This window comes from Stegodyphus dumicola, chromosome 1, assembly GCF_044657685.1.
Source record: "Stegodyphus dumicola isolate Sdum_Otavi_A_Nest chromosome 1, ASM4465768v1".
Lineage (NCBI taxonomy): Eukaryota > Metazoa > Arthropoda > Arachnida > Araneae > Eresidae > Stegodyphus > Stegodyphus dumicola.
The window spans coordinates 58,703,295-58,728,847 of NC_140768.1; the positions used below are offsets into that span (position 1 = coordinate 58,703,295).

At 32.0% G+C, this 25,553-nt stretch overlaps 1 protein-coding gene across 3 annotated transcripts in view; it reads left to right on the forward strand.

The window, feature by feature from the left end:
- The window catches only part of LOC118181916 (metabotropic glutamate receptor 1-like), a 574,264-nt gene that overhangs the window by 498,585 nt on the left and 50,126 nt on the right, over positions 1-25,553 (forward strand). For all 3 annotated transcript variants that reach the window (XM_085815122.1, XM_085815124.1, XM_035351151.2), the window contains one exon: positions 5,633-5,813. In XM_085815122.1, coding sequence (XP_085671248.1) covers positions 5,633-5,813 — 181 coding nt within the window. The remainder of the gene's footprint in view (positions 1-5,632; positions 5,814-25,553) is intronic.

Sequence of the window (25,553 nt, forward strand, 5' to 3'; positions counted from 1 at the left end):
AAGCTGAACGTTTTAAGATTAATCTGATCTGATTATTTACGGCGTAGACTAATCAGCTGTATACATGAATACTAATCAGCTATATACCTCATAGAATTACGTTTATTTCATTTGAATTATCTATAAAACAGTAAAGCATTATATATATATATATATATGTAATAATAAAATTCCATAGTCAAAAATACACTTAAAATTCTAACTGTATGTTCTTTTCATTTTTAATGGCGACGGTCTCTTATTTGAAAGTACGTGGAATTAAATCCACAGCCCCGTAGTCAAGTTGTTTTTCCCGCCTTTTCTACACGTACAGTTATAGAATGTTCTGGAGATATTTAAAGCGAACTGGAATGGCTGACGAGGCTGACGTCATTTCTTGGAACCTCCGCCTTTCCAGAGGCTATAAAAGGACTCGCAAAGGAATATCGGGGTATTTTCTTTAATGTAACGATGCAGTAAACTTCATAAAAAAGTTATTAGTAGTTCCTTTTTATTTACTTCGGAGATCTGATTTTTGTAACTGTTAGTTCTCCTGAATAATAATAAATGGATCCTGTTTTTAAACTTATCGTCTGATACTTTGAGCTTCGAATATGTCTATGATTCTTCACCAATCTATTTATTCCGGACAAAAGCTGTTACATCATATATATATATATATATATATATATATGGATAAGCAATTAAATAAAAAAACATTAGGTCCTGATAATTAACATTGTTTCATCCCAAAACAACAGTGTAAAGATTATTACATCATTCAGCATCCTTTTCATTTTATCTGAAGATAAGTATTGCGTAAGTCGCTTATAGTTTAGCTAATAGCATCTGAAATCTAACAATTTGTATTACCGTTGAAAGCAAAAGCATCATCGAAATAAAGTATGTTCCCAAAAGCATTCTTCTTCTGGCATGTGGCAATCCTCATTCTAATCAATATGATATGATAGAAAAATGACTCCACGTCAGCTACCTCCACGTCAATATTATTAAGAAGAGCATGTTTGGCAGAAGGTTTCCCAATTAATGCGAACATTGAGCAGGGGATCGAGTGCCGCCTGTCAGTCTCAAGAGAACACTTCAGTAGACGGCGATTGACCTTCCTAGAATCTTTGCAGACGAAGAGTATGCTCTATATCTGTCATGGCACGGTAAAGTGATTTGGTGACAGCCAGTATTGGATCCGGATAAGGGTGGAATTTGGACAGAACCGTAATATTTGCGATGAGGAATTTTGTGATCAATAATACTCCCGTTTTTAACGACTGACGAAATGATAACGGGATTTAATATGTATACATTTTTACCTTCAGATTTCGAAAATAGAATATTCTTGTGCAAAATTAATTCCCGGTTTTCTCAAAAAACTAATAATTATCTGATTACGTCAGAATAATTCATCTTTCTCGTTTGTGAATAAAATTTACCAGAAGTCTTACTCAAGTAGCTGATAGCAAACATATATATAAATAAATAAAGCTTAATAGCACTGCGAAAATAATCTTAACATTTTAAACAGTAAAATATAAAAATTAATAAATTAAACGTATGAACTGTGAATGAAATTTTGAAAAGAGAAAATTATTGTTTTTGTCTGTTAATCGTCCAGAAAAATTTGTGGCAATGAAAGAAGATATGACTGACATCTTAGCTGCGTAACTCTACAACGCATTAAAAAATTCATATTGTTTTAAATAATCTTTAAAATCTGCATGCCCAATGAACACATATCCAGTTAATTCAAAATCAGTTAAAAATTGAATAACTTGTATTCGTGAATCTAATGTGAGAAAAACATATTTGTCCTCTATCCTTTTGAATAAACAATACATATGCTACTCCAGATGCAGATAGGGTCTTTGTTATTAAATTGCTCGTAATGAGAAACTGAAAACCTAACCTATTAAATAAAACAATAATTCTTCGGTAGGTTACAGACATATGATAGCCAGAGATTAATCCATATATAAAACAGTTTAAATAGTTGTGATATAAACATAAGTTTCTATTTTCATTAAAAACTCCCCCCTCTCAAATTAAAATACATGTTACAAAGTACATAGGTGAACTCCTACTGTAACTCAAACTTCAGATGAGGAATTTACAGAGATAACTAATATGGCAAAGTGCTTGTGGAATATATGTGACAAAAGAATTCTTTCTTAGCAAAACATCTAATATATTGAGAGAAGAATTATTTTTTGGAAGAATATCTAACAGAAACAGTTGTGATTCTTGTAACTACAGGACAAATCCTCGTAAACCCCTTTCTTCTAATCAGTACAGTTTTCTAATACCGAACGCAACATAATTAACCAGTGTTAAGTAGTCGTACCTCCGAAGTCTTAGAGACCCAAGTCGGTAGGATAAAAACTGAAAATGTGTGTATTTAAAGGAACTCAAGGGGCTTTGAGATTGATGTCACAACATCTTTGTAAGCAGTTCCCTATGCATGTTTATTAATAACATGTCCCTTTTGCATGTTTATTAATAACGTGATGTCGTAGACGCCATTTAATATGATCCCGGTTAAACTTATCGTTTGTAAACTGTTATCGAACTGCTGAAGTCCTGCCAGTCAGTATGCGAAAACTTCGGAAATACTGTGCGTATAGACTTACATTTTTGTACATTTTTTATATTAAAGTAGCCAAATAAAATCGAAAGAGATTATAAAAAGTTTCACGTGGTTAACCAAGTAAAGGAAAAAGTCACCAAAAACTTGCTTTAGAATTTAATCAATCGCTGAAAATTGAGCAAATATATATACATATATATATATATATATGTAAGATATAGCAAAATATGATAGCTGTTTCAAAAAAATAATTGACGACCTCAAAATTAACATTCTAAATTTGGTAATCTGCCCCTAAATTCATCTCTTCTCACAGGTTCCAGACTTTTTTATCTTATGTAACGTTTTAATGCAGATGCCTCTCGTCCAATCAAATTAATTCTAAACCAAATCTGTGAACTGAAACTTCAGCCTTCTTGCTATGAAAGTACTATAACCTTGCCCTTTTTACCGCATAGCTTTCCTGCTGGGAAGACGCTCCTTCATCCATGCTGCCGCTTACTTGCTTAAGATGACGTCGTAATTCAAAATGGGAGTTATTCTATTCAAATATTATTAAGAAGTAGCTTATCTGAAAAAGGATTATTTGATATGCAGGGAAAAATAAAGATTGTGATTTTTCAAGATATGTTGTGCTAAATTGCGTCATCATGCTTTCCACTCTGCCACCTTCAAACCACAGTTTCATGACAATAATATGGCGCAGCCAATTTTCGACCCTACAGGCGTGGAACTTCATTGCAGTTTACTTCAACTAATCTCACATCGTTTAACGAATGGAAAAAATGAAAATGGTAACTAGTCATCTGAATGCCCAATCAAGCCACTACGGTCTTCTCGGTCATCTACGCAGTATCGTAGGCTGTTGGGAGGTCCACTGCTAATGTTGTGCTAAATTGCGTCATCATGCTTTCCACTCTGCCACCTTCAAACCACAGTTTCATGACAATAATATGGCGCAGCCAATTTTCGACCCTACAGGCGTGGAACTTCAGTGCAGTTTATTTCAACTAATCTCACATCGTTTAACGAATGGAAAAAATGAAAAAGGTAACTAGTCATCTGAATGCCCAATCAAGCCAATACGGTCTTCTCGGTCATCTACGCAGTATCGTAAGCTGTTGGGAGGTCCACTGCTTTAATCTACGTATTTTGAAATCATTACATATATATATATAAATGTATAATTACGCCCAAAGTAGTGTTTTTTAACGTTTTATGTGCCACCTTTACTTATTAAATATCACGTTCTTCGCACTTAAACCAGATAAAATTCAATTCAACAGCAATATCAGAATATATTTGAAAACAGCATATATTTAGAGTTTCCAATAGACAGTCTCACGAGTTGGAGATAAATTTTTTTTTTTTTTTTTTTTTTCCTATACGGTTTTTCCATTGCTCGCTTTGAAATCGTTGATTTTGTTAGTCAAAAATTCCTTCACGTTTTACAAAATGTCAAATGGATAATAAAACAAATTCAGCATTCGGGCTTCCAGTTGCCCAAATTCAGATTGGCGATTATATAAATCAAAATTTGATAGCTTTAAGTACCGTGGTTTTTTTCACAATTCGAAAATCATACATGCAAACATGCATAATCTTCATTATTTTAATTTCTTTAAATATAATATGGGGCGATAATATTTGGTGGCAAAAATTTAAGAAGTGCTGCGCCGTTTAATGTTAACCGACGCAATATGCACTTTCGAGCCTAACATCTCTTCTGGGCTAACGCTCCTTTGGGCTAAAAAACTTACTTTGCCGTATATTTTGAAGATAGTCGGGCACAGGTCCTTTTTCGTTTGAAACAAAACAAATTTCCTGCCAGTAAAAAGCCAGTAATTCCTGCCAGTAAAAAGAGCAATTTTGCTCTTTTTTCTTATTACTGAAATAAAAATTCATAAAAATATCTACTAAGGTTGCCCTTTTTTGCCTAATTTTCAAATTTACATTGGCATGTTCTCCTTAAATGAAGAATTCCCTGCAAGTATTAAGATTAGGGTTACAGCATCAGCAAAAAATCTCCAGAATCAGTTGCGAGCAGTTTGAGTTACGAGCTGCTCATAAAGGAAATTTCACATTAAAACGTTGGGAACATTTAATAGCACTTTTTGCTTTTTTGATGTGAAAGCGCCTATTTATACGTTGTTGGTTATTTTATATTAATTAATTAAATTTAATCGTTGATCAGAGGAGAATTTTTTATCTCGTCGTTTAATGCAATCATTCCGTTAGAAAGCTAAAAAGAAAAGTCAAACTTTTTTTCATCAAAAAATAAATTTCCTGTGACATATAATGCGATCTGAGTAAGTTAATTTATTAATAATATCAGAAAAGATATTAACGCGTCTTAGAACTATAGAAATTTTTATTAGTTTCATATTAAATTTCCTTTTTTTATTTTTGTTACTTTTAAAAAATTTAAATAAAATTTCCGATAGCAAAAAATTAGTGTAACAGTAAATTAATTTGTATTTTTAAGCCCATCCTATTGGGATTTTATTCACATGTCAAGAGGTTAAAAATAGACTCAAAGTTTAAGATTTTAATTCATTTATAAAGAGGTGATAGTTTTCGTTTCCCGAAATAAGTCAGTCGCTCGTTTTCCTCTCGAAATGCGTTCTTCTTCTTCAGATAAAATCAAATGGAAACATAACAATGAAATCTATGTAAAACTGATGTTCAGTTATAACGCAATTCTTGCATCTGCTGCTATTTTCAACACTGGAAAGCTCTTTGACGCATTCGATTCTACTATAGATTTTTTTACTGTTGTAAAAAGAAACATGAGCAATCTTTATAAGCTTAGCAACTGTTCTTCTATATATGTAATTTTAAATAAATTAGAAAAATATGATTTACAAATAGTGTAATTTCTAAAACCTAAAAACATAACAATCATTAAAAAATTGTATATATTTAACAAATAATTATGCTTATTATTTTAACGAACAATTGCAACAAGAAATGGTTCTCAGCGTTTTCACAAAAGATTTTGTTATGTTCCGTAAATTTACTGAAATACTCATCAGTAATTGTTTTTCTTTATAGGTACGATATAATGAACTTTCAGTACATTCATGAGAATAATTCTTATGACTACAAGCATGTTGGTTCTTGGGACAGTGGACGATTAGACATTTTCCAGCCTTTCCGTTGGAATCCTCAGCACATCACCAATGGATTGCCAGAGTCTGTTTGTAGCAAACCTTGCGAAAAAGGAAAGGTTAAGGTATGTTTAAATTTCAGAATGGTATTTATAATTGTTTCAGTGAAGGTTAAAAGCCACATGTCGCCAAGCTAAATTGAAAGCGTTTTGAATTTCATGTATTTCCTACATTCCCTGTATACTAATCGTTGTTTGAAAGTCCATGAGTGATATCATGATTTACTCTCTTATAATTCTGCCAAACGATGACTTTTATTTTCCTTATTTTTTAAATACGCTCTTAAAATACTTCCTATATCATAAAAATCTCAGTGCTCGTTTAACATAATTGAATTCCCAATTTTTATTCGCGAAGTTAAATATGCTTCTCTGTGATATGGAAAATAAGTTCAGTATAATGTAGCATGTTTAACCTTTTAACTGTCATGCCCGAGATAATCTCGGGCATAGCACTGATGTTCGAAAATGTCACGCCCGAGTATTACTCGGGGTAATTTTTTTAAGTGCATCGTATTGTTATACCCGAATATATATCGGGAGACGTTTATTTCCGCTTCAGCTCTCTGTCAAACCCGACTGTATCTCGGGAAAAGTTAATGTGCGCTCAATTCAATAGATGACAGCACTTTACTGAAGATTTTCAAGGTTAGAGGTTATAAGTTCTTTGGTTCAAAGTTCACGGGATCTTTTTGTTGTAATATGGCGTCCAGTTCTTTGAAAAGTTATATAGATGATTTATATTCTTCAATCGAATATGAAGGATGTGTGTTTGATGAGCAGTATTCATGATACATCCATGGTCAGCCTCTAAAATAAAAAAAAAATGGAGATATACTCAAACCTAAGATTGTTTCTGACTACAGTCTAACTACGGTAGATCGCTGTGATCAGGAAATATCCTTTCATCCAACAATCCGAAAACGTCAGAAAAAATATTATAAAAAGATATTTTTACATTTACTAGACAAGGTACTCTGGAACTTATACTTTCTCTATAAAAATGTAGTTGAGAAACGTATTACATTTTTAGAATTTCGAATCCAAGTTGTAGAAGAGCTTTTACATAAATATGATGATGCAGCTTCTGGACAAAAGAATGTTGGCAGGCCACCTACAATAGATAACCCTGTTCGTCTTACTGAACGACATTTTATATCCCATATTCCTCCTACTCCTGCGAAACGTGAGCCTACAAGTGCAAAGTGTGGTGTTCGAAAAAGGATAAAAATGGAAAAAAGATAAGGAAGGAAACACGATTCTGGTGTAGTGATTGTGGAGTTGGTTTGTGCTTGGAAAAGTGTTTCCAATTGTACCACACAAGACTGAATTACTGAACTACTAATAGGTATTCACTTTTATTTATTTATTTTTTAGAAAATAATTAATTTTTTTCATTTTTAGAAAATAATGCTCCACTAGAAGCGAACTTTACAACTGCCATGTTGAGTGGCAGCCGCCTCAAGCAAATATGCAGTGGCTACAAAACTTTAAAAATTTTACCCATGTACTTCAAAATATCAATTTTTAACTACTTAAATATATCTTATTTTGTACTAAACATTTGATTTTTGCAATAAAAAAAATTTGACAATTTGTGTACCTAAATCATCAAAATAATTTGACAGTTAAAGGGTTAAATTTGAATGTCACAATCAGGTTAGAGTAAATTTCTTATTATTCGCAAGCTTCGAACTAAATGATTATGTTATACATAACGTACGGCATTTCGTTATTTTTCTTCTGATATTAATATAATTTTCCAACATTTCATTGATATAATTCCAACATTAATAATATAATTGAAACATTCTTTAGGTAGTTACTATAACGTACTTAAAACACAGACAAAAGATGTTGCTTTTTTGTCTTTAAGCGGATTTGGCGTTACTCAAAATAAAATTAAAATATATAACCATTAGATAGATGCAAGTAAGCTGTTTTCGTGAGCTATCTAAGCTCACGAATGTAAGCTATCTAAGCTATCATATTATGAGCTGCGTTACTTGAATAATTAATACTTTTAAACAGAAGATAGAGACTTCATGTGAATTAAATAAGGATGGAATAATATAGTAGAATATGTTTCCTTCCATTTAAGTACAGTTATTTTAAAAGCTCGTATTAAATATGCGATTTTTTGTTACAAATCAAGAATTACTGACAGACTTATTCTTAAGCTAGTAGAGTAACAGTTTTCGTTTAACTGAAAATTAAATTAGACTTTAAACTGAAATGAACACACAAGTTTAAACAGAAGCTTTTAAAATGTTTATGACGTTTATGTTTGTCCATTGTTTTTAGTGTTACTAAATTTTTAAATAAGAGTAACTATCTGAAATTTTAATAATAAAGCATTTTAAATATTAGAATGTAATCTGAGGTTTTTAGATTGCAATTTATTATTAGTTTCCTGGTGATAATAAAAAAACGTTTTATAAGAAACATTCCTCATAGGTATTGAAGGTAGTGAGTGAGTTTAGTGTCACTTATAATTTATTCTTTCAAAAACATTGTGGCAGCAGTTTTCAAGAATCTAAAATAACGAAGGTAACAGATAATGACACGTCAATCATGATGTACCTAATGTAGTATCAAAATTAAGAGAAAACACATTATTGAATTCTAGTAATGAAGGAACTGTTTGTGAGAAGTCAGTAAAGATATTAATTTTAGTTTTGATATTCCGTTATTATGAAGTGTACGGGCATACCCAATTTTTATTATTATAACAAATTAAGAAAATGTTAAGAAATGGTATTGTGGAACAAGTAATAAACACATAAAAGTAATGTGAAACTGTTTCTGCCTTTATTAAATAATCAGAACTTTATTATTTAAAAATGCATCGTAAAGCTTAAGTCATCCATTGCCAAATGTTTATATAAAAAGTGAGCGTTTTAGATTAAATGTAAGAAGAAGTATTAAGAAATAAACGAATTACTGAATATATTTTTCGAAACCAAGCTAACTTAAAGAAATATATACTATCTGTCAGAGTGAATACAAGCATGAAATACATAACTAAGGAACCCTTTATATAGGAATTAGTGAATTTTGTATTATTAATTAGACATTTCTTTATCCAGAATACAAAAATAGTATGTTTTAAGAATAAAATGACCCAAAACTCTTTTTATATAATATTACATGTAATTAGTTTAAAAATTAATAACTAACTATTTGAAATTTACTAAAATATAATTTTGGAAATGCCTTTGATGTTGTAGCTGTATCTTACATGTTGTAGCTGTATCTTACATGTTCGTTGCCAGGGTAGGTATACAAAACTTCAGTAGACACCACTATAATTTAAGGAAAGAACGTTATAGGTGTCGACATGTCTTCCGAAATTGTATTTCTTTGTGTAATACATTCGTGTTATATTCAAATTTCTGCATTATTATTTTTATCTATATTACTACTCAAATAATCAGAACTCATTTGTGTGAGGGGCATATTCTTCTACCAGAGAAACTAAGTTCGCTGATGTACTTACCTGATAAAGTGTCTTCTAAATATTTAAGTGTGTAGTAATTTTATATTAATACTTTTATATTAATACTTTGTGTAATACATTCGTGTTATATTCAAATTTCTGCATTATTATTTTTATCAGTGTAAGCTCTTTACCTTTATTACGCTTATCGGAATTTTATCGGATGATCTTTCGTACCAATATCTTAAATCGTTTAGGACGAAAAGACGCTGATAAAATTTCGTTTATGTCTCTCATATTATGAGAAAATTTTGAAAAATAAAATAAAGATAGAAAGAGATACAAAAAAAAAAAGGAAAATAAATTAAAAAACTTCAAAATAAAAAAAAAATCGAACTTACAGCATATAAAACCCTCCTATACAAATACTCACACCTAAAATGCAAAGCCGACTAACGTGAAAACATATATGTGATCTCAGTGTTAACTTACAACACAATTATATGTGACCGGCGCTTACTGTGGTCGCTCTTAATTTTGTATTCGGGTAATATTACTGAGCTGCTGAAGTATCGAACATTTGTATTCGAAAACAAGGAAACTCGACTGCCTATTGGGATCAGTAGGATGGCTGACTAAAATAATTATAGAATGATTTATTGTAATTGAAATAAAATCTCTAAATAATGTTAAAATCGATACGTAAATTGCCAACTGTCAGAGACATGTTGCTAACTACGGTATTATGTCGCCAAGCAGTTTGAATTCTATTAAAGGCAACCACGTACAAAGGAACCCATTTTTTAAATTTTAGGAAAATCAAATAACCAAAATTAGCGAATAACGAAGTGGAATTCTATATGGCCTTGTAGATGATCTTGTTTTTCACAGTGCCAGAAACATACATGCATTCACGCAGATTCTTCATTATTTAGTTTCTTCAAATGTAATACAGAGCGATGATATTTGGTGGCAACAATTCGAAAAGTGATTCATCGCATTTAAGCAATTCAACGCAAAAAATAGCACTTCTGGGTAATGCTCCTTTTGGCTTAAAAAAAAGATCAGAATGATGGGGTAAATTTAGAAATATTTAGGTGTACGTTCGCTATAGTGAAATAAAGAAAGACATTAATTATAAAATACGATATTATATAGCACTTCTTAAAGCTGTGTTAGATAACATTAGCAAATACTCGGAACTAATTCTATATATAAGGTAATACTTACTAAAACATTTTCAAACTAGTGATATATATGACTGTTTTGTACTGCATTAAAATGACTAATTAAGTAGTGGTTTTTAAAGACTAGAACTGTTATCTGTGCAGTTGATTTGCAGTTGAGGCGATAATAAATAATACTTGCTATTGTTAATCCTTTATAAAGAAAGAAAAAAAAAATATTTACCTATGTTGCCGTTCATATGGAATAACTGGTAGCTTTAAGTATCTCTTTCTGATGAAGATATTAATAAGTTACAAAGCATAAACACGGAAGACTAGTATTAACTTGTTAATGACGTAATAATATATAAAGCAAATCCCGCATGTCATTTGAAATTTAAATATAAAATAAGAAGTACGAAACAGATAACGCGCACTTCGACTTTCCCATTTGGAATGGTGTATTCCATTCACCATTTCTTTTAGCTGAACTCGATAACAGAATAGAAAAACTCCAAGGGACTTTTAGCAACGCATCTGAAGTACCTTTAGCGGTTCAAAACAGGCTTTTAGAAGCCGAAGTTACTTCGATTTTTTGAACTTTTTATTTTGTTCTTTCATTTCGTCGACAAAAGAGGACATTTTTTTTAGTTTTTCAACTTCACTGGAGGAAAAAAGTACGTAAAATGTTGTTGCAGCTTTTGTAACAAATTCTTTGGGATTTTATTTTTTATTTTATCCGCTATTCTTCATCTTATCGTAATTTTTTGTTTGCTTTTCATAGCATGTTGTAGATTTAGTGAGAAGTTACGTCTTTTTTGTCTTTAACATCTAATTTTCTCATTGTTGACGTTTCTGTAGGGACACATTCAAGTTTGATGTCCCTTTAATGGGTAAATATCGACTTGAAGGGAGATTTAATGGTGTTTTGAAGTTTCTTTTTACCTTATAGTATAAAGATCAATTTTTAAGAATTTATTAAAGCTACATTGTAAAAATACATGGATGGTAGTCGATTGCCTGGAAGAGGCACTAATTGATAGAAAAGCTGATAACATTCTGAAATGGACCTGGCTACTACTTTTAACAGTATTAATATGAGAATTTAATGCATTTTACGCTAACTTTTATGTTATTTTCAAGTGGCAGATATTAGTTGTAGGGTTGTGCTTTGTCTATAAGATTGTGCCAATCTCCTGCAGAGTGATAGCTAGTTATCGTTGCAATTGGAGGTAAAGAGAAGTCTTAAAAAGAAAAATAACCTTTTTATTTATCTTTTAAAGGAACAGAATGGACTACCTGTGCGACAAAAGAATCTCTGCTGCTTTCGGGTATTTAAATTAACATAAGATAAAGTTAAAATGAAATGTAGGTAACGTAATCTGAGACTACACACGCAGTAGGCTACTTTATACTTCTGAAGATTGTTAACGTCGTGTTTAATACATCGGCTAGCAATGTACCAAAGCCGAAATAATTTTGGCAGAATTAAGTAACAGCGAGATGAGACTGCTAGAAGCTCTAAACATTCAAACACTCGACTCAAGAACTAAATTTCATTCTGGTGAGGACTATCAAAAGAAAACGTTGAAGTTAAATTTTCAAATAATAACAGCTGATAAATTAACATAAGATCTTGCAAGTTTATTACGTAAAAAACGGAAACATGTTTCGCCTTCGTAAAGAAATTTCTGGGAAAAACTGCTTTTATTTGCAATACAAGAGAGATTTTAAGAACCGTATGTAACCCTCCTTTCATCTATTAGGAATTGTTCTTGTATTTATGGGTCATAAGCTAAGATTTAACGAAATTTATCCTGAGCGCAAATAATAAAATTAAATTTTAAGTGTTGCTATTTTCTTTGGAAAGCATACTTATTTCTGCTTTGAATCTCATACCCGAATACTGATTTTTACTTTCATAATTAAAAATTCTGGTATGACCAGCATAAGATCTTTCGCTAATTCAGTGTTAAGCCATGGAATTAACAGAATAGCACTGAGATCTAATTAAATTATAATTTTCGATTGAACGTTTCTAAATAAAATTTAATTTGTTTATAAACTTAATAAGCTCAAAATTAATTATAAACACCACTCATTTTTCATGGCTCTGTTTTCCCATATAATGGACAACGATAACTATATGTGTTCATGGACACGCATATCCGTTCTCTAGCTTTGATATGAAAATATCGCGTTTATGGAAGTATATGCTCTACTCATAAAGTGTTTCGGATTCACAAATCAATGATATAACAATCATAAAAATTTTTAAATGTAGCATATAATTAGAAATCCCTATAATGTTTTAAGTGTTGTCATGCATTTCTTTTTATATTCGCTATATTATTTAATGTATTGTTTTTTTAAAAATAATACAAAGCGATAACATTTGGTGGAAGCAACCTTTTATTTGATGAGTTATTCCTCACAAATTTGTTGATCGAGGCGAATATGTTTAACTACATCAAAACGAGAGCTCGTCTTCACAGTGAACTTATTCCCATTGCATTTAGCATATTTCCAAAAATGTATTTAATGTTTATTATAAATATCATATTTTATTCTCAATCGCATACCTATTTTAAATACCAAATTTAAGGAGTTTTGGATTACTTCATAACGTATGTTTTTCACAAACATTTGTTCTTTCCGCTTTATCAATTGTATCCAAAATATAATATGTTATTCCCATTGACACAGAAATCTTAAATACTAAAATTGAAAGGTTTTGGATTATGTTTTAATATAATTTTTCCATTTAAAACTGTTTTGAGATTCAAGTAAAGTACCATTTTCGGATACAAAATAAATTAAAATTACTATAAGCATCTTGTGGAGTACCGCTACCGGATGTCAAATCTTATTCAAAATCTAATCAAACCTTTATATGAATGTAGAAATCTTAAATATGGAAAACGGGAATTTTTGGAATTTTCATATAAGAGTTATCGTGGACGAAAACGTCATCACACACACAAACGCAGATACTGAAATAGACAATAAATCATTGTAAATTCAACAAAGCCCTGCCTACATTTGTGCTTATTCATTGAAACCTCACTATCAAATTTATTGGCCAGAAAACTTTACCTGAATTACCTATGTATATAAGTTGGCTAGAGGTAAAAATGTGCCGTTCATTAAAAAAATGTACCTTTCAGTTCTATTAAAGAATATTTCAAGACTTTTACTCTGTCGTCTTCTTTTGTTTGCATAATTGTCTTATGTAATTAAGAGATTTTAAAAACAAATTATTTCATTTTTACATATAATTGACTAAACGCGTACGAATAGTCGGCTGGCACCTGAATTTTCCAATAGGTAAGTACTCCCACACTGGTTGTGTAAGTCCGCCCAAAGATTTCTTGGAAAACATCTCGAGGGATGGAGTCTAGTCTCTCTCATTAAACCAGCCGAAAAGACTTTTGGCTGCGCAATATTTTATGTTCATACTGCAGAGAGCATTTTGCCTTGCCTAGGTTTCAAATCCCCGTCCACCGATACAGCAGCTAGAATCACCAGCCACAAAACCGATTGGGACTACAGTTGGCTAGACGATATTCATATATATGTATCTGAAAGTTTCGTAACACAGTCGCGTATGCTGTGTTACGAGCTAATTGAGTGGTAGTACAGGAAGAAGTTGATACCAAGCTAAGTTCAGCCAATTATCTTCTTTATTTCCAGATTTCCAGCCACGCTAGAATCATTCCTCGTAGACAATATACTCTTTAATCGTACAATTACAGTAAATTCTTATACACATTGGTTTTTTTAAAAAACGAATGACGCAAGCATTTTAAAGAAGCGAAGCGAGAAGATATTAGCAATGTAGAAACTAGCAGGCTAATGACGTAATTAGCTCACCAGAGGTATTTATACAGTGTAGGTGCGATTCTAGAGACAAGCTATGTCTGGTTGATATTAGGTTTAGTTGCCGTTTTCCAGTAGCGTTACATAACATAGAAAAATCTCGAATTTAGAAGAACAGATGAATTAAGGAGAAGATCACCAAATCTAGGATGTTAATTTTGAGGTCGCCAATTATTTTTAAAGCAGTTGTCGTATTTTGTTGTATCTTACACACACACACACACACACTATTTCATAACTTTGTTCACTCATTTTTAATATTATGTACATTTAGTTAAAACATCACGTGAAGAAGTCATGATGTAACGATTTTCGTTTTTCATTTCTAATTCCTTTAAACGAAATTTATAGATTACATCACCCAATCATCAACACTGTTTTTAGTCCTTGATTTAATGCAGTCATTTAAAGGCAATGCTTTCATTTTAATGTAATTTATAAAATATACTTTAGAACATGCCAAAAAGAACTTTGAGAGCCTACAAAAATTATTCGAGCCTGATGAAATATGCGTGATCATTCAGAAGCACATATAAGAATGTTTAAATTGGATAGCCACCAAAATATTTATTCAGTGTATAACAGTGTTCCTCAGCCATTTTAACCCCTTCCCATGCATCACCTTCATCACTGCTAAAAGGTCAGCCCTCTCCTTTTTAAGACTCGAAAACTACATTCATAAATTCTTTTAATTAAGATAATTTTTTTTAACTTGTTTGATAAACGGAACAACAAAAAGTATAAGGAAATGTTGATGAACACAAAATCTCGATTAAAAGTTGCATTTTATATACATAAGCTTTAACTTAATAATTTACAGATAAATAACTGGCTGAGTGGATTTTACCCCTCCCGGGAAAAAAGTAAAGTGCACTGAAAATTTCAATTTAATTGTAACATAATCTCAGAATGAATACATTAAATATTTATTATTATGGAAAAAAATGCATTAACTCACTAAAAGACTTCGTTGATAAAGTCCATTCTTTGTGTTCAGTAGTGATTAAGAGTTGCCGACAGGAGGCGCTGCTAGCGCGTTATACTCTCGACCTACGTAATTTGAATTGCGTATTCTTTTCTTTTGTGTACATGCTGTAACAGATCTTACAGCTTTGTGATTGAGAATTTAAATTGTTTTGGAGCCAGATCGTTCCTCTACAGCAACAAAATGATTAATAAATGTATAATAAAGTAAATATCTTTGTGATGATAATCTTTGTTATTAAATACAAAGTCAACCAGCTCCTGAGTACAGTTCAAGTGGTCCGTCGAGAATCGAAGGTGAGCTCTCCCATTTTAATCTCTATTAAATTTGAAGAGTATAATTGTAATAAATATGGAAGCTCTAAAAACTAGAAAAAGAGTGTTAAAAAGTTCACTGACGAGGCATAAAGATAAAGTTGTTTCGTCATTAGATGTTTCAGATTCAGTTGCGTTGCAGCTATTTGAAACCAAAACTAATGAAACTTCTAACGAACTTAAATCTGTATTTTATTCAATTTTTGAAGCATGTAAACCCGAAGAATTGGATAACTTTATTAAGGATAAAGAAGATACAGATGATATTGTTGATGAGTTGCTATTGATGATTAAACGTAAATTAGCAGTAGTAAAAAATAAGATGAATTCTGAACATTCTGTTTCTCCTGTGCCGAGTAATAATAATTCAAATGTGTTTTCGGATGTTAAGTTACCGACGCTATCGGTACCAATATTCAATGGTAAAATAGAGAATTGGATAATGTTTAAAGATATGTTTAAAGCTAGTGTAATAGAAAACAAATCTATTTCGAGTAATGCAATGAGATTGCAATATTTAAAAGCTAGTTGTAAGGACGAAGCTCTGAGAGTAATACAGTCTATTTCTATTTCGGATACAAATTTCGATATAGCTTGGAAACTTTTAGAAGATAGGTATTCGAATAAACGTGAGCTTTTAAATGCTATAATAAAAAAGCTTTTGAATCAGCCGAGTATTAGCGAGACGTCTAGTTCTATTCTAAATTTAATTGATGTAACGAACGAGTGTATTCGAACATATTTTAAACTACAAGGTAGAAAACTTATCTGAAATAATGATAGTATATTTGATAGTGGATAAGTTTGATAAATCAACTCGATACTGGTGGGAAAAGGAATTAAAAAACTCGGAAGAATTTGGTACGATTGAACAATTACTTTCGTTTTTACAAAGCCAAGCGAGAACGCTTCAAAATAGTAAAATAAAGGAGGTAAAAAAGAGTAATAATTCTCCACATAAAAAACTTACGAGTATGATATCCACTTCTAATACAAAAAATATAAATTTGAAATTCATAAAGTGCCGTGATGAAGAATTCCATTCATTATATAAGTGTCCGGAATTTATACAGCTTTCTGTCAATGACAGGTGGGAATTCGTGAAAAGAAATAAGCTTTGTTTTAATTGTTTGAAAAACCATTCCGTTCGAACGTGTTCGTCTAATTATCGGTGTCAAAAATGCTCACGAAAGCATTCAACGCTATTACATTTCGAAAATGAAAAACAAAATAAATACGAAAGTGCTCATATTTCAAAGCCGGAAGTAGGGGGGGGAGAAGACGACAGTCAGTCTCAATCCGAATGCTGAAAAATTCGTTTATGACTCTTCTTCTACCAATAAAGAAAGTATTTTCGCCGGCACAGCTGTAAACGGAATGCGTCAGACGAAAAATGTTTTACTTTCTACTGCGAATATTTTAATAAGAGATTGGCTACGGTGAATTAAAATCAGTTCGCGCTTTGTGTGATGTAGGTTCGATGACGTCATTCTTAACGGTTGAATGTGCTAATTCGTTAGGCATTAAAAGAGAAAAAATATCTGTTGCGGTTTCTGGATTAAATAACACGAGAATAAATATTAATTCTAAAGTATGTGCTTCTATTTCAAACGGTATTGACTTTGAAATGAGTTTAGAATTTTTGTGCGTGCCTAAAATCTCGGACTCCATACCAATAAATAATATAGAAGTTCCGACTGAACATTTTCCTCAAAACATTAAGTTTGCTGATCCAAACTTTTATAAAAGAGGAAAAATTGATGCATTATTAGGCGCGGAGGTGTTTTATCAGATCTTAAAATTCGGTCAAGTTGAAGTGCCCAATTCAGAGCTAAGATTTCAAAATTCTGTTTTTGACTTTATAGCCACTGGCAGCATTTTAGGTTCAGAGACTGAAAATACGCGATCAGTTCACTGTGGATTAATTAATAATTATAGTGATATAGAAAATGAAATTAAAAAATTTTGGCAACTTGAGTCTATAGGAATTAAAGATGATCCCAGTGAAAATGAGATAGCTCAATCTTTAGAAACATTTGAAAAAACTGTTCGTTTTAAAGATAACCGGTATGAGGTTCAATTACCATGGAAAAGAGATTGGGGAGAGCTCAATAATAACTTCATCGTTGCTAAAAACAGACTTAATTTACTTATGCGTAGACTTCAAAAAGATCCAAATCTTCATTTGCAGTATATTGAAACTTTAAAAGACTATGAAAATAAGAATATTATAGAGAAAGTTAGACGTCCTAAGGAACCTGTTGATAAACCTGTGTTCTATTTGCCACATCAACCAGTTTTTAGAGAGGAACGTGCAACTACAAAAATGAGAAGAGTATTTGATGCAAGTTCCAGTCATAACTTTAAGCATTTAAGTCTAAATGATTGCCTGTGGTCAGGGCCAAACCTGAATTCGAACATATACGACATTCTTGTTAATTTCAGATTAAACAAAGTCGCCTTTACTTCAGACATAGAGAAAGCTTTCCTACAAATTTTATTAGCCGAAAAGGACAGAGATGCAGTTCGTTTTCTGTGAGAAGAAAATGGTAAAATTCAAGTTTACAGATTTAATCGTGTTCTTTTTGGTGTTACGAGCAGTCCATTCCTTTTGACTGCTACTTTGAAAACTCACCTGAGAAAGCACTCTGAAGAATTCCCGACTACAACAGAATGCTTAGACCGCTGTTTGTATGTGGATGATTTTATTTCTGGAGCTGATAATGTGTCGGATGCTTTTGAGATCTCGACTCAAGCTACATCAATTATGAGCCAAGCTAGCATGGTGCTACGAAAATGGACTACGAATGACAATACATTGATGCAGTTTTGGACACGTGAAGGTTTCGATACACAGCCACAAGTCAACACTATTAAAGTTTTGGGACTGTCATGGAATCCTACTGAAGATTGTCTAATATTGGGAAAGCAGAGCCTAGTGAACAGTCTGTCTAAAAACGAAAGTACCAAACGATTCCTACTACGTACAATTGGAAGGATTTTTGATCCGCTTGGGTTGCTTTCGCCGTTTACTATTCGTGCAAAGTTCATTCTACAAGTCTTATGGATGAAGAAAATTTCTTGGGATGAAGCAATACCTGTAGATCTACAAAAAATATGGCTTCAGTGGTGCTCCGAAGTTCCTGATCTTTCAGAGTTACGAGTTCCTAGAAATGTGCTCAATTTACAAGAGTCAACCGATATCTTAGAACTACACTGCTTCTGCGACGCTAGCCAAAAGGCTTATGGTGCTGCTATTTATGCAAGAGTTGTGAAGTATAGTAATATCGAAGTGAATTTATTGGTTAGCAAGAGTCGGGTGACGCCACTAAAGAAAATCACTCTACCTAGACTAGAATTACTCGGTGCTTTGCTTGCCGCCCGACTAGCGAGTAAAGTCAAGAAAACAGTGGATTTGAAAAAGACCTCCTTAGTGTTCTTTTGGACGGATTCAAAAATAACTCTCTATTGGATTAAAGGATCTACGAAACGATGGAAATCATTTGTTGCCAATAGAGTTAACGAAATACAGAGTTTAAGTGATACCAGTGCCTGGGCACACTGCCCTGGGAAGCAAAATCCAGCTGATCTCCTCAGCAGGGGAGTCAGTGCTGACATTTTATTGAACAGTGACATTTGGTGGCATGGACCCCAATTTTTGAGAGAAAAGACTGATGTTCCGGTAGACAATAATGACATTCTAATTTCATTAGATGACTTTTCTGATGAACTAAAGAAAACTGATGACTCTAATGATCATTCTCCTATTGCCTTTACTGTTTTAAATCATAGTTCTATAGTTGATGATATTCTTTCCTTGAGTAATAATTATTTAACTATTGTTCATGTTATGTGCTATGTATTTAGATTTATCAATAATGTTAGAAATGAAAAGCTTACAGGTCACCTTACATTTAGCGAGTTGAGAAGAGTGGAAATCTATTTATTTAGGTCAATCCAACAAGGTGAGTTTGTAGATGAAATAAAACATCTTGAGAGAGGTGCCTCACTGCCCAGCAACAGCAAGGTAAAATCTTTAAACTGTTTTTTAGATAAAGACAATGTTCTAAGGGTTGGAGGCAGACTGAAACATTCTGACCTCAGTACATATGAGAAAAATCCAATTGTTCTGCCAGATAAGCATCCATTAACTTTAATAATTGTGAGATATTATCATTTAAAATATTTGCATGTTGGTTCAAATGCATTATTGTATCATGTTCGACGTAAATTTTGGGTCTTAAATGGCAGAAACGTTTGTCGTAAAATTGTTTTTCAATGTATAACTTGTTTTAAAAACAAACCTGTTTTTGAGACTCAAATAATGGGTGATCTGCCCAAAGAACGAGTAACACCTTCTTACCCATTTAGTAATGTTGGAACTGACTTTTGTGGACCATTCCACATTAAATTTAAAAATCAGCGTAAGGGTAAACTAAACAAAGTTTATGTGTGCATATTTGTATGCTTAAGCACCAAAGCTATCCATTTAGATTTTGTCTCTGATCTTACTTCAGATGCCTTTATAGCTTGTTTGAAAAGATTTTTTAGTCGCAGGGGTAAATGTGCGAAATTATTCAGTGACAATGCAAAGAATTATGTGGGTGCAAGCATTGAGCTCAGAAAATTGCATAAATTGGTTAAACACCCAGATGAAACACTGACTAAATACCTGCTAAGTGAAAACATTGAGTGGAGGTTTATCCCTCCTAAATCACCAAACTTCTTTGGCGGTCTTTGGGAAGCCGGGGTGAAATCTTTTAAGTTTCATTTGAAACGAATTATTGGCAATGCTCATCTGTTTCTTGAAGAATTTCTCACTGTGATTCTAGAAATTGAAAGCGTATTAAATTCTAGACCTCTTACTCCCTTATCATTCGAGTTTGATAATTTTGAAACCTTGTCCCCCGGGCATTTTCTCATAGGGAGGCCTTTAACATCAATAGCTGAACCCCAACTTGTTGAGATACCAGAAAATAGGCTATCAAAGTGGCAAAAAATAACGAAATATAGTCAACAAATTTGGAAGTTATGGAAGAGAGACTATTTAAATAACCTTCAACAACGTAGTAAATGGATGTTTGCTAAAGATAATGTTAAGGTGGGTTCACTTGTGTTAGTCAAGGATGAGCATATGCCCAGTACAAAATGGTTAACAGGTAGAATTGCAGAAATAATTTTTGGAAAAGATAAAAAAGTTCGAGTGATTAACATAGTATTACCAGGTGGTAAAATGTTAAAAAGAAATGTGAGAGACATTTGTGTTCTTCCTGTGAATTGTAATTAGATTTATGTATTGTATATTGTAATGTGTTTCTTTCCAGTGTTTATATTGCATTTATGATTTAATGTGTCTTTTAAAATGTAACCATTGTATTGCTATTGCTTACAATTGTTTGTTATTATATTGTGCTTTAAAACAGTGTATACTAATTGTAATATTTTGAAACCCGTAAGGTTTCAAGGTCGGGAGTATGTTCAGTAGTGATTAAGAGTTGCCGACAGGAGGCGCTGCTAGCGCGTTATACTCTCGACCTACGTAATTTGAATTGCGTATTCTTTTCTTTTGTGTACTTGCTGTAACAGATCTTACAGCTTTGTGATTGAGAATTTAAATTGTTTTGGAGCCAGATCGTTCCTCTACAGCAACAAAATTATTAATAAATGTATAATAAAGTAAATATCTTTGTGATGATAATCTTTGTTATTAAATACAAAGTCAACCAGCTCCTGAGTACAGTTCACTTTGCAAGAAGGAGAAGAATATAGATGTGAAGCAAAACTGAATAAACTATTTCAAGAAAACTCTCACATTTTCTTTCTGGACTGAACTATTTATAGAAAGTAATTTATTTTACTAATTTAAATTGGATAGGAAAGTTATTTTGTAGATAAAAACTGGTTTTAAGCAGTGTGATTGAGAAGTAAAACGGCAATTGCAGGATGCAATATATAGGCTGCTGAGGAATATAATTTATGTGATTTGTTTCTTGATACCAGCAGTGGTTGTTGTCTTATTACCAACCAATACTTTGACTTTCAGATACTTTTATATAGCTTGGATAGCAGTCACTTTTTATGGTTATTCTCTTCTGTTTGATAGTTATTTTTTAATGTTTTGTGCAAATAATGTAATAATATTATAGTATACAATGTGAAACCTAATGAAAGTAGGTATTTCGATGAAAAACGCAACATTATCGATAATTTGTTAGGGCCAACTAACACAAGTGTTAACCACAAGCCGGTATTTACATTATCGACTTCTGCACCAAATTTGATTATATTATGAAATATATATATATATATATATATCAAAAATTCGTTTCTTATTAAAAATTGCATTCTATGTAAATATTTTGAACGGACGAAATTAAAATTGATGAATGACGCCTTAACTGATATTAATACAAATAATAGTACCAAAAGTGTTTTAGAGAAACTTCGGAAGGACGATATGTCGAACACAAATCGTTACTTAAAAAAACCTGGTATCCAATTAATGAAATTATCTGACAATTACAAGATGAACATGAGAAACTTCACCAATGGAAATATGAACAAATAAGACGACATTTAATTAACCGATGTGTAGACAGAATGTTATGAAACTAATTCGTCTGCAAGTAATAGAATTCCTCCAAAAGATAGAAATAAATATGATTAAAGAAGACATCAGACACAATTTCCTTTGGCGTACCGAGCTTTAAAACAAATGATGCCAATGGTAAGTAATTAGAGAATAATTCAAGTTGGGCAAATAACTATATTGATTCTCACTAGGAATTGAAGAGTTCCGAAAACAAATCGCTTGCAAATAGGTTGAATATAAGTAGGTAATTAAGCATACTGTACTATTAATATAAGTAAATATTATATTATTTAATAATAATATAATATTTGCTTTAATATTAAGTAGGCAATTAAGCATACTTTACTATTACCATACCACAGCGTTTCGACAATAGATAAAAAAAAAAAAAAACAGGCACTTTTTTTTAAATGAAGAAAGCTTGCCCGGGACAGCAGGCAATGCCTTCAACACAGCTGTATAATGTCACTAGGCAGTACCTTGTACATCTTTAAGAAGATATTGTACCATTATGGAGAGGAGCTCCACCACTCCTTTTGCAGCTGCAAAACTCGAAACACTGGAACCTCTGTAAGTTAGTGACACGCCTAAAGCTTAGAAACAATTTTTCTTTAAAATTTTCTGACTCGTCACCGACCGAGTTCGATTCTGATTCAAATCCCAGCGAACGGACTGGCAAGATTGGCGTATTCGTTCTTTACTCCGTGACTAATGTAAGTGTGAGCTGTGTGCCCTTATAATGTCTTACAGGAAGCCATCCCTTCTTGGAGGCAGATTGTCCTCGCGTTGATTGGCTAAATCAATAAATCAAAATCCTTAAAATTTTCTTATAGATATACATGTCAGAAATAAGTGCACACTGTAGAGAGGTATTTGCGCAATACATAAGTGTAGTAGATGCGCAGAACACTATGTGAAGGACGATGATTGTTTTTACATGTAATATTTGGTATTTCGTTATGCGCGGAAAGTAAAAGCACTTGTACAAAATTCAGCTTATACGGCAGGTTTTTGAACTTTAAAAGATTGTGCACGAAATTCCGGGAATATATATATATATATATATATATATGAATGTACTTAGCTGAAAATATGTACATAATGCTAAAATTTTAGATTTTAAAAATCTGTAAATAGGCAGACAAAAAAATTAAATGAAGATACTTTGCGATAGAACGCCGTTTTGAGATTTTCCAATTTTCCAATTGCTTTTTCCGGGCCGAATGATGATTGAGTTTTGAATGAAAATGTAAGACAATAAACAAACGTATGTATTTTAAAGTACAATTTGCATGTGTGTTTCTCATTTATGAGTTTCACTCATCTGTTATATTTAACAGTTAATCGTTATTTGCCGGTAAATATGAAATAAGTCACAGGAACATTAAAATGGTTCTTCTCATTTATAAATCCATGATGTTAAAAATATCCTCTAAACTGATATGAGTAGGCAATTAAAACACATAAAAACTAACCATGTTGGGCGATGTTGCACTGCTTGTGACTTCAGAAAATTTTAAAGTAATACCAATTTTTTGTCGGAGAATTTGATTTTGACGTTTAAGGATTTAATCTATTCATATTTTTTATTATCTACAGCAGCTATTTAATTGATAATTTTTATATATAGAATCAGCCCTCCTCCACCCTTGCCAGCTGAAACATGACAATATTGGGAAAATCATTTTTCCATTGGCGTTATTGGAAAATTCTTCGTTAGACTTTAGACATTAAATGTTAGAAAGAATGGTGAATATTTTTCTTTTCAGTTTCTTAAGACTATATATAAATTATCGAAATTTAATATTCGCCGTCCTACTGTTACTTCAGAATCCTAATATGTTAATAAAACATTACTATTTGGGAAGTATCTTAAGGAGTAATCAATGTTTTTCATTCTTTATATATATTACAAAAATGATAAGCAGCATTCCCACTAAAATTAATTATGAAATGGGAAATTTATAAATGATAATATGAGAAATTAATAAATGGTAATAACTTTTCATAATTTATGTTGTAAATGTGGATAATGTAAGTTATTATAAGTTACACCGATGATTATAAATTCAGAGCTTTTTATTTTTTAACTACCCTCTAAGCGTTGAATATTTAAGATGGCGCTACGCGGTGACTTTTCTAAATAATCTGTTAAACAATCACTAATCCAGCTTCGGATAGAGTTGCATAGCACAGCGCAAAATCTTAGAAATTTTAACTTTTTTATTCCTAATTATATCTGGGCCCACTAGCGGCCGAGCGGTAAAGTCGCTGAGCATTGGTAGTTCGGTCTGACGCTCGAAATTCAGCAACCGTTGGTAAACTTTACACATTTTGAAAACCATGAGCATTCTCATGGTTTTCCTAATGTGTAAAGTGTTGTACGGGCCAGTTTCCTCAAGAACGTCCTCCCCGAAAGCACCCCTCCCCTTAGGTAGATTGCTCTCAAGTTCTTTGCCGTAATCACATAAACTAAACCAAACGAAACCTAATTATATCTCATGTCAAGTTCAGCTCAGTTCCATTGCGAAAATATTTAATATTTATTTTCAATTGCTTTATGTGATCAAATCTCTTAATTTTGTCCATATTATTTCTTCATAAAAATATAATGTTTTTTAAAATTTATATGGTTTTCAAAATATTTCAAATTACCGTTTTCAGATGAATAGATTTATCAGCGTAAAGTTACTTGTATCATAAACTGACGCAATATCGCGCCATCAATTTAAAGAAAATAAGAGAATGCAATTTAAAATTTATTATGTGTCAATTTTATCGCTTCCTTCAAAAAACAGAATGTTTAGGGGATAATGATTTTCGGCAGTTATTTATGTGAAGATTAAATAATGGAATTCGATATTACCCAAAAATGAATATCAGATTCGATAAGCTTTATAATTATGTCTCCACCTCAACCAATTTCTGCGTTCTCAAAACAGATTGAAACTTTAAAAAATAATATGTTTTGAGTCTATAATCAAACAAAAATTCTCCCTCGAAGAAAGCGATCGTTGCTATGGCAACCAACTTATATGTTTGAGAAGATGAGTCTGAAACATATTCCATACACAGATATCTTTAAGAGATGTCATTTATTCTTAGGTCACTTCCAAGCAATATTTTCTTTGCGGATGAGTGATTTTGTTGCATCTCGGGAATGTTTTCTCGGTACATATTTCTATGCAGAACCACGCTTCATGTCTCAGGATTATACTAAAGGCAGATCCGTCTAGGATTCAGATAAGCAACGAATGTAGAAGCAAAATGTAATTTGTTGAAAGTTGTTGGTATATTTGCATTTTACGTAAGTCTTTATGGATTCATCTCCTACCTTATATGATTCCGAATATTTATCATGCATATAATTTTCCATTTCATCATGAGTTGTATTTGAGAACGTTACAGCTTTGATTGTTTGCACAATGCTA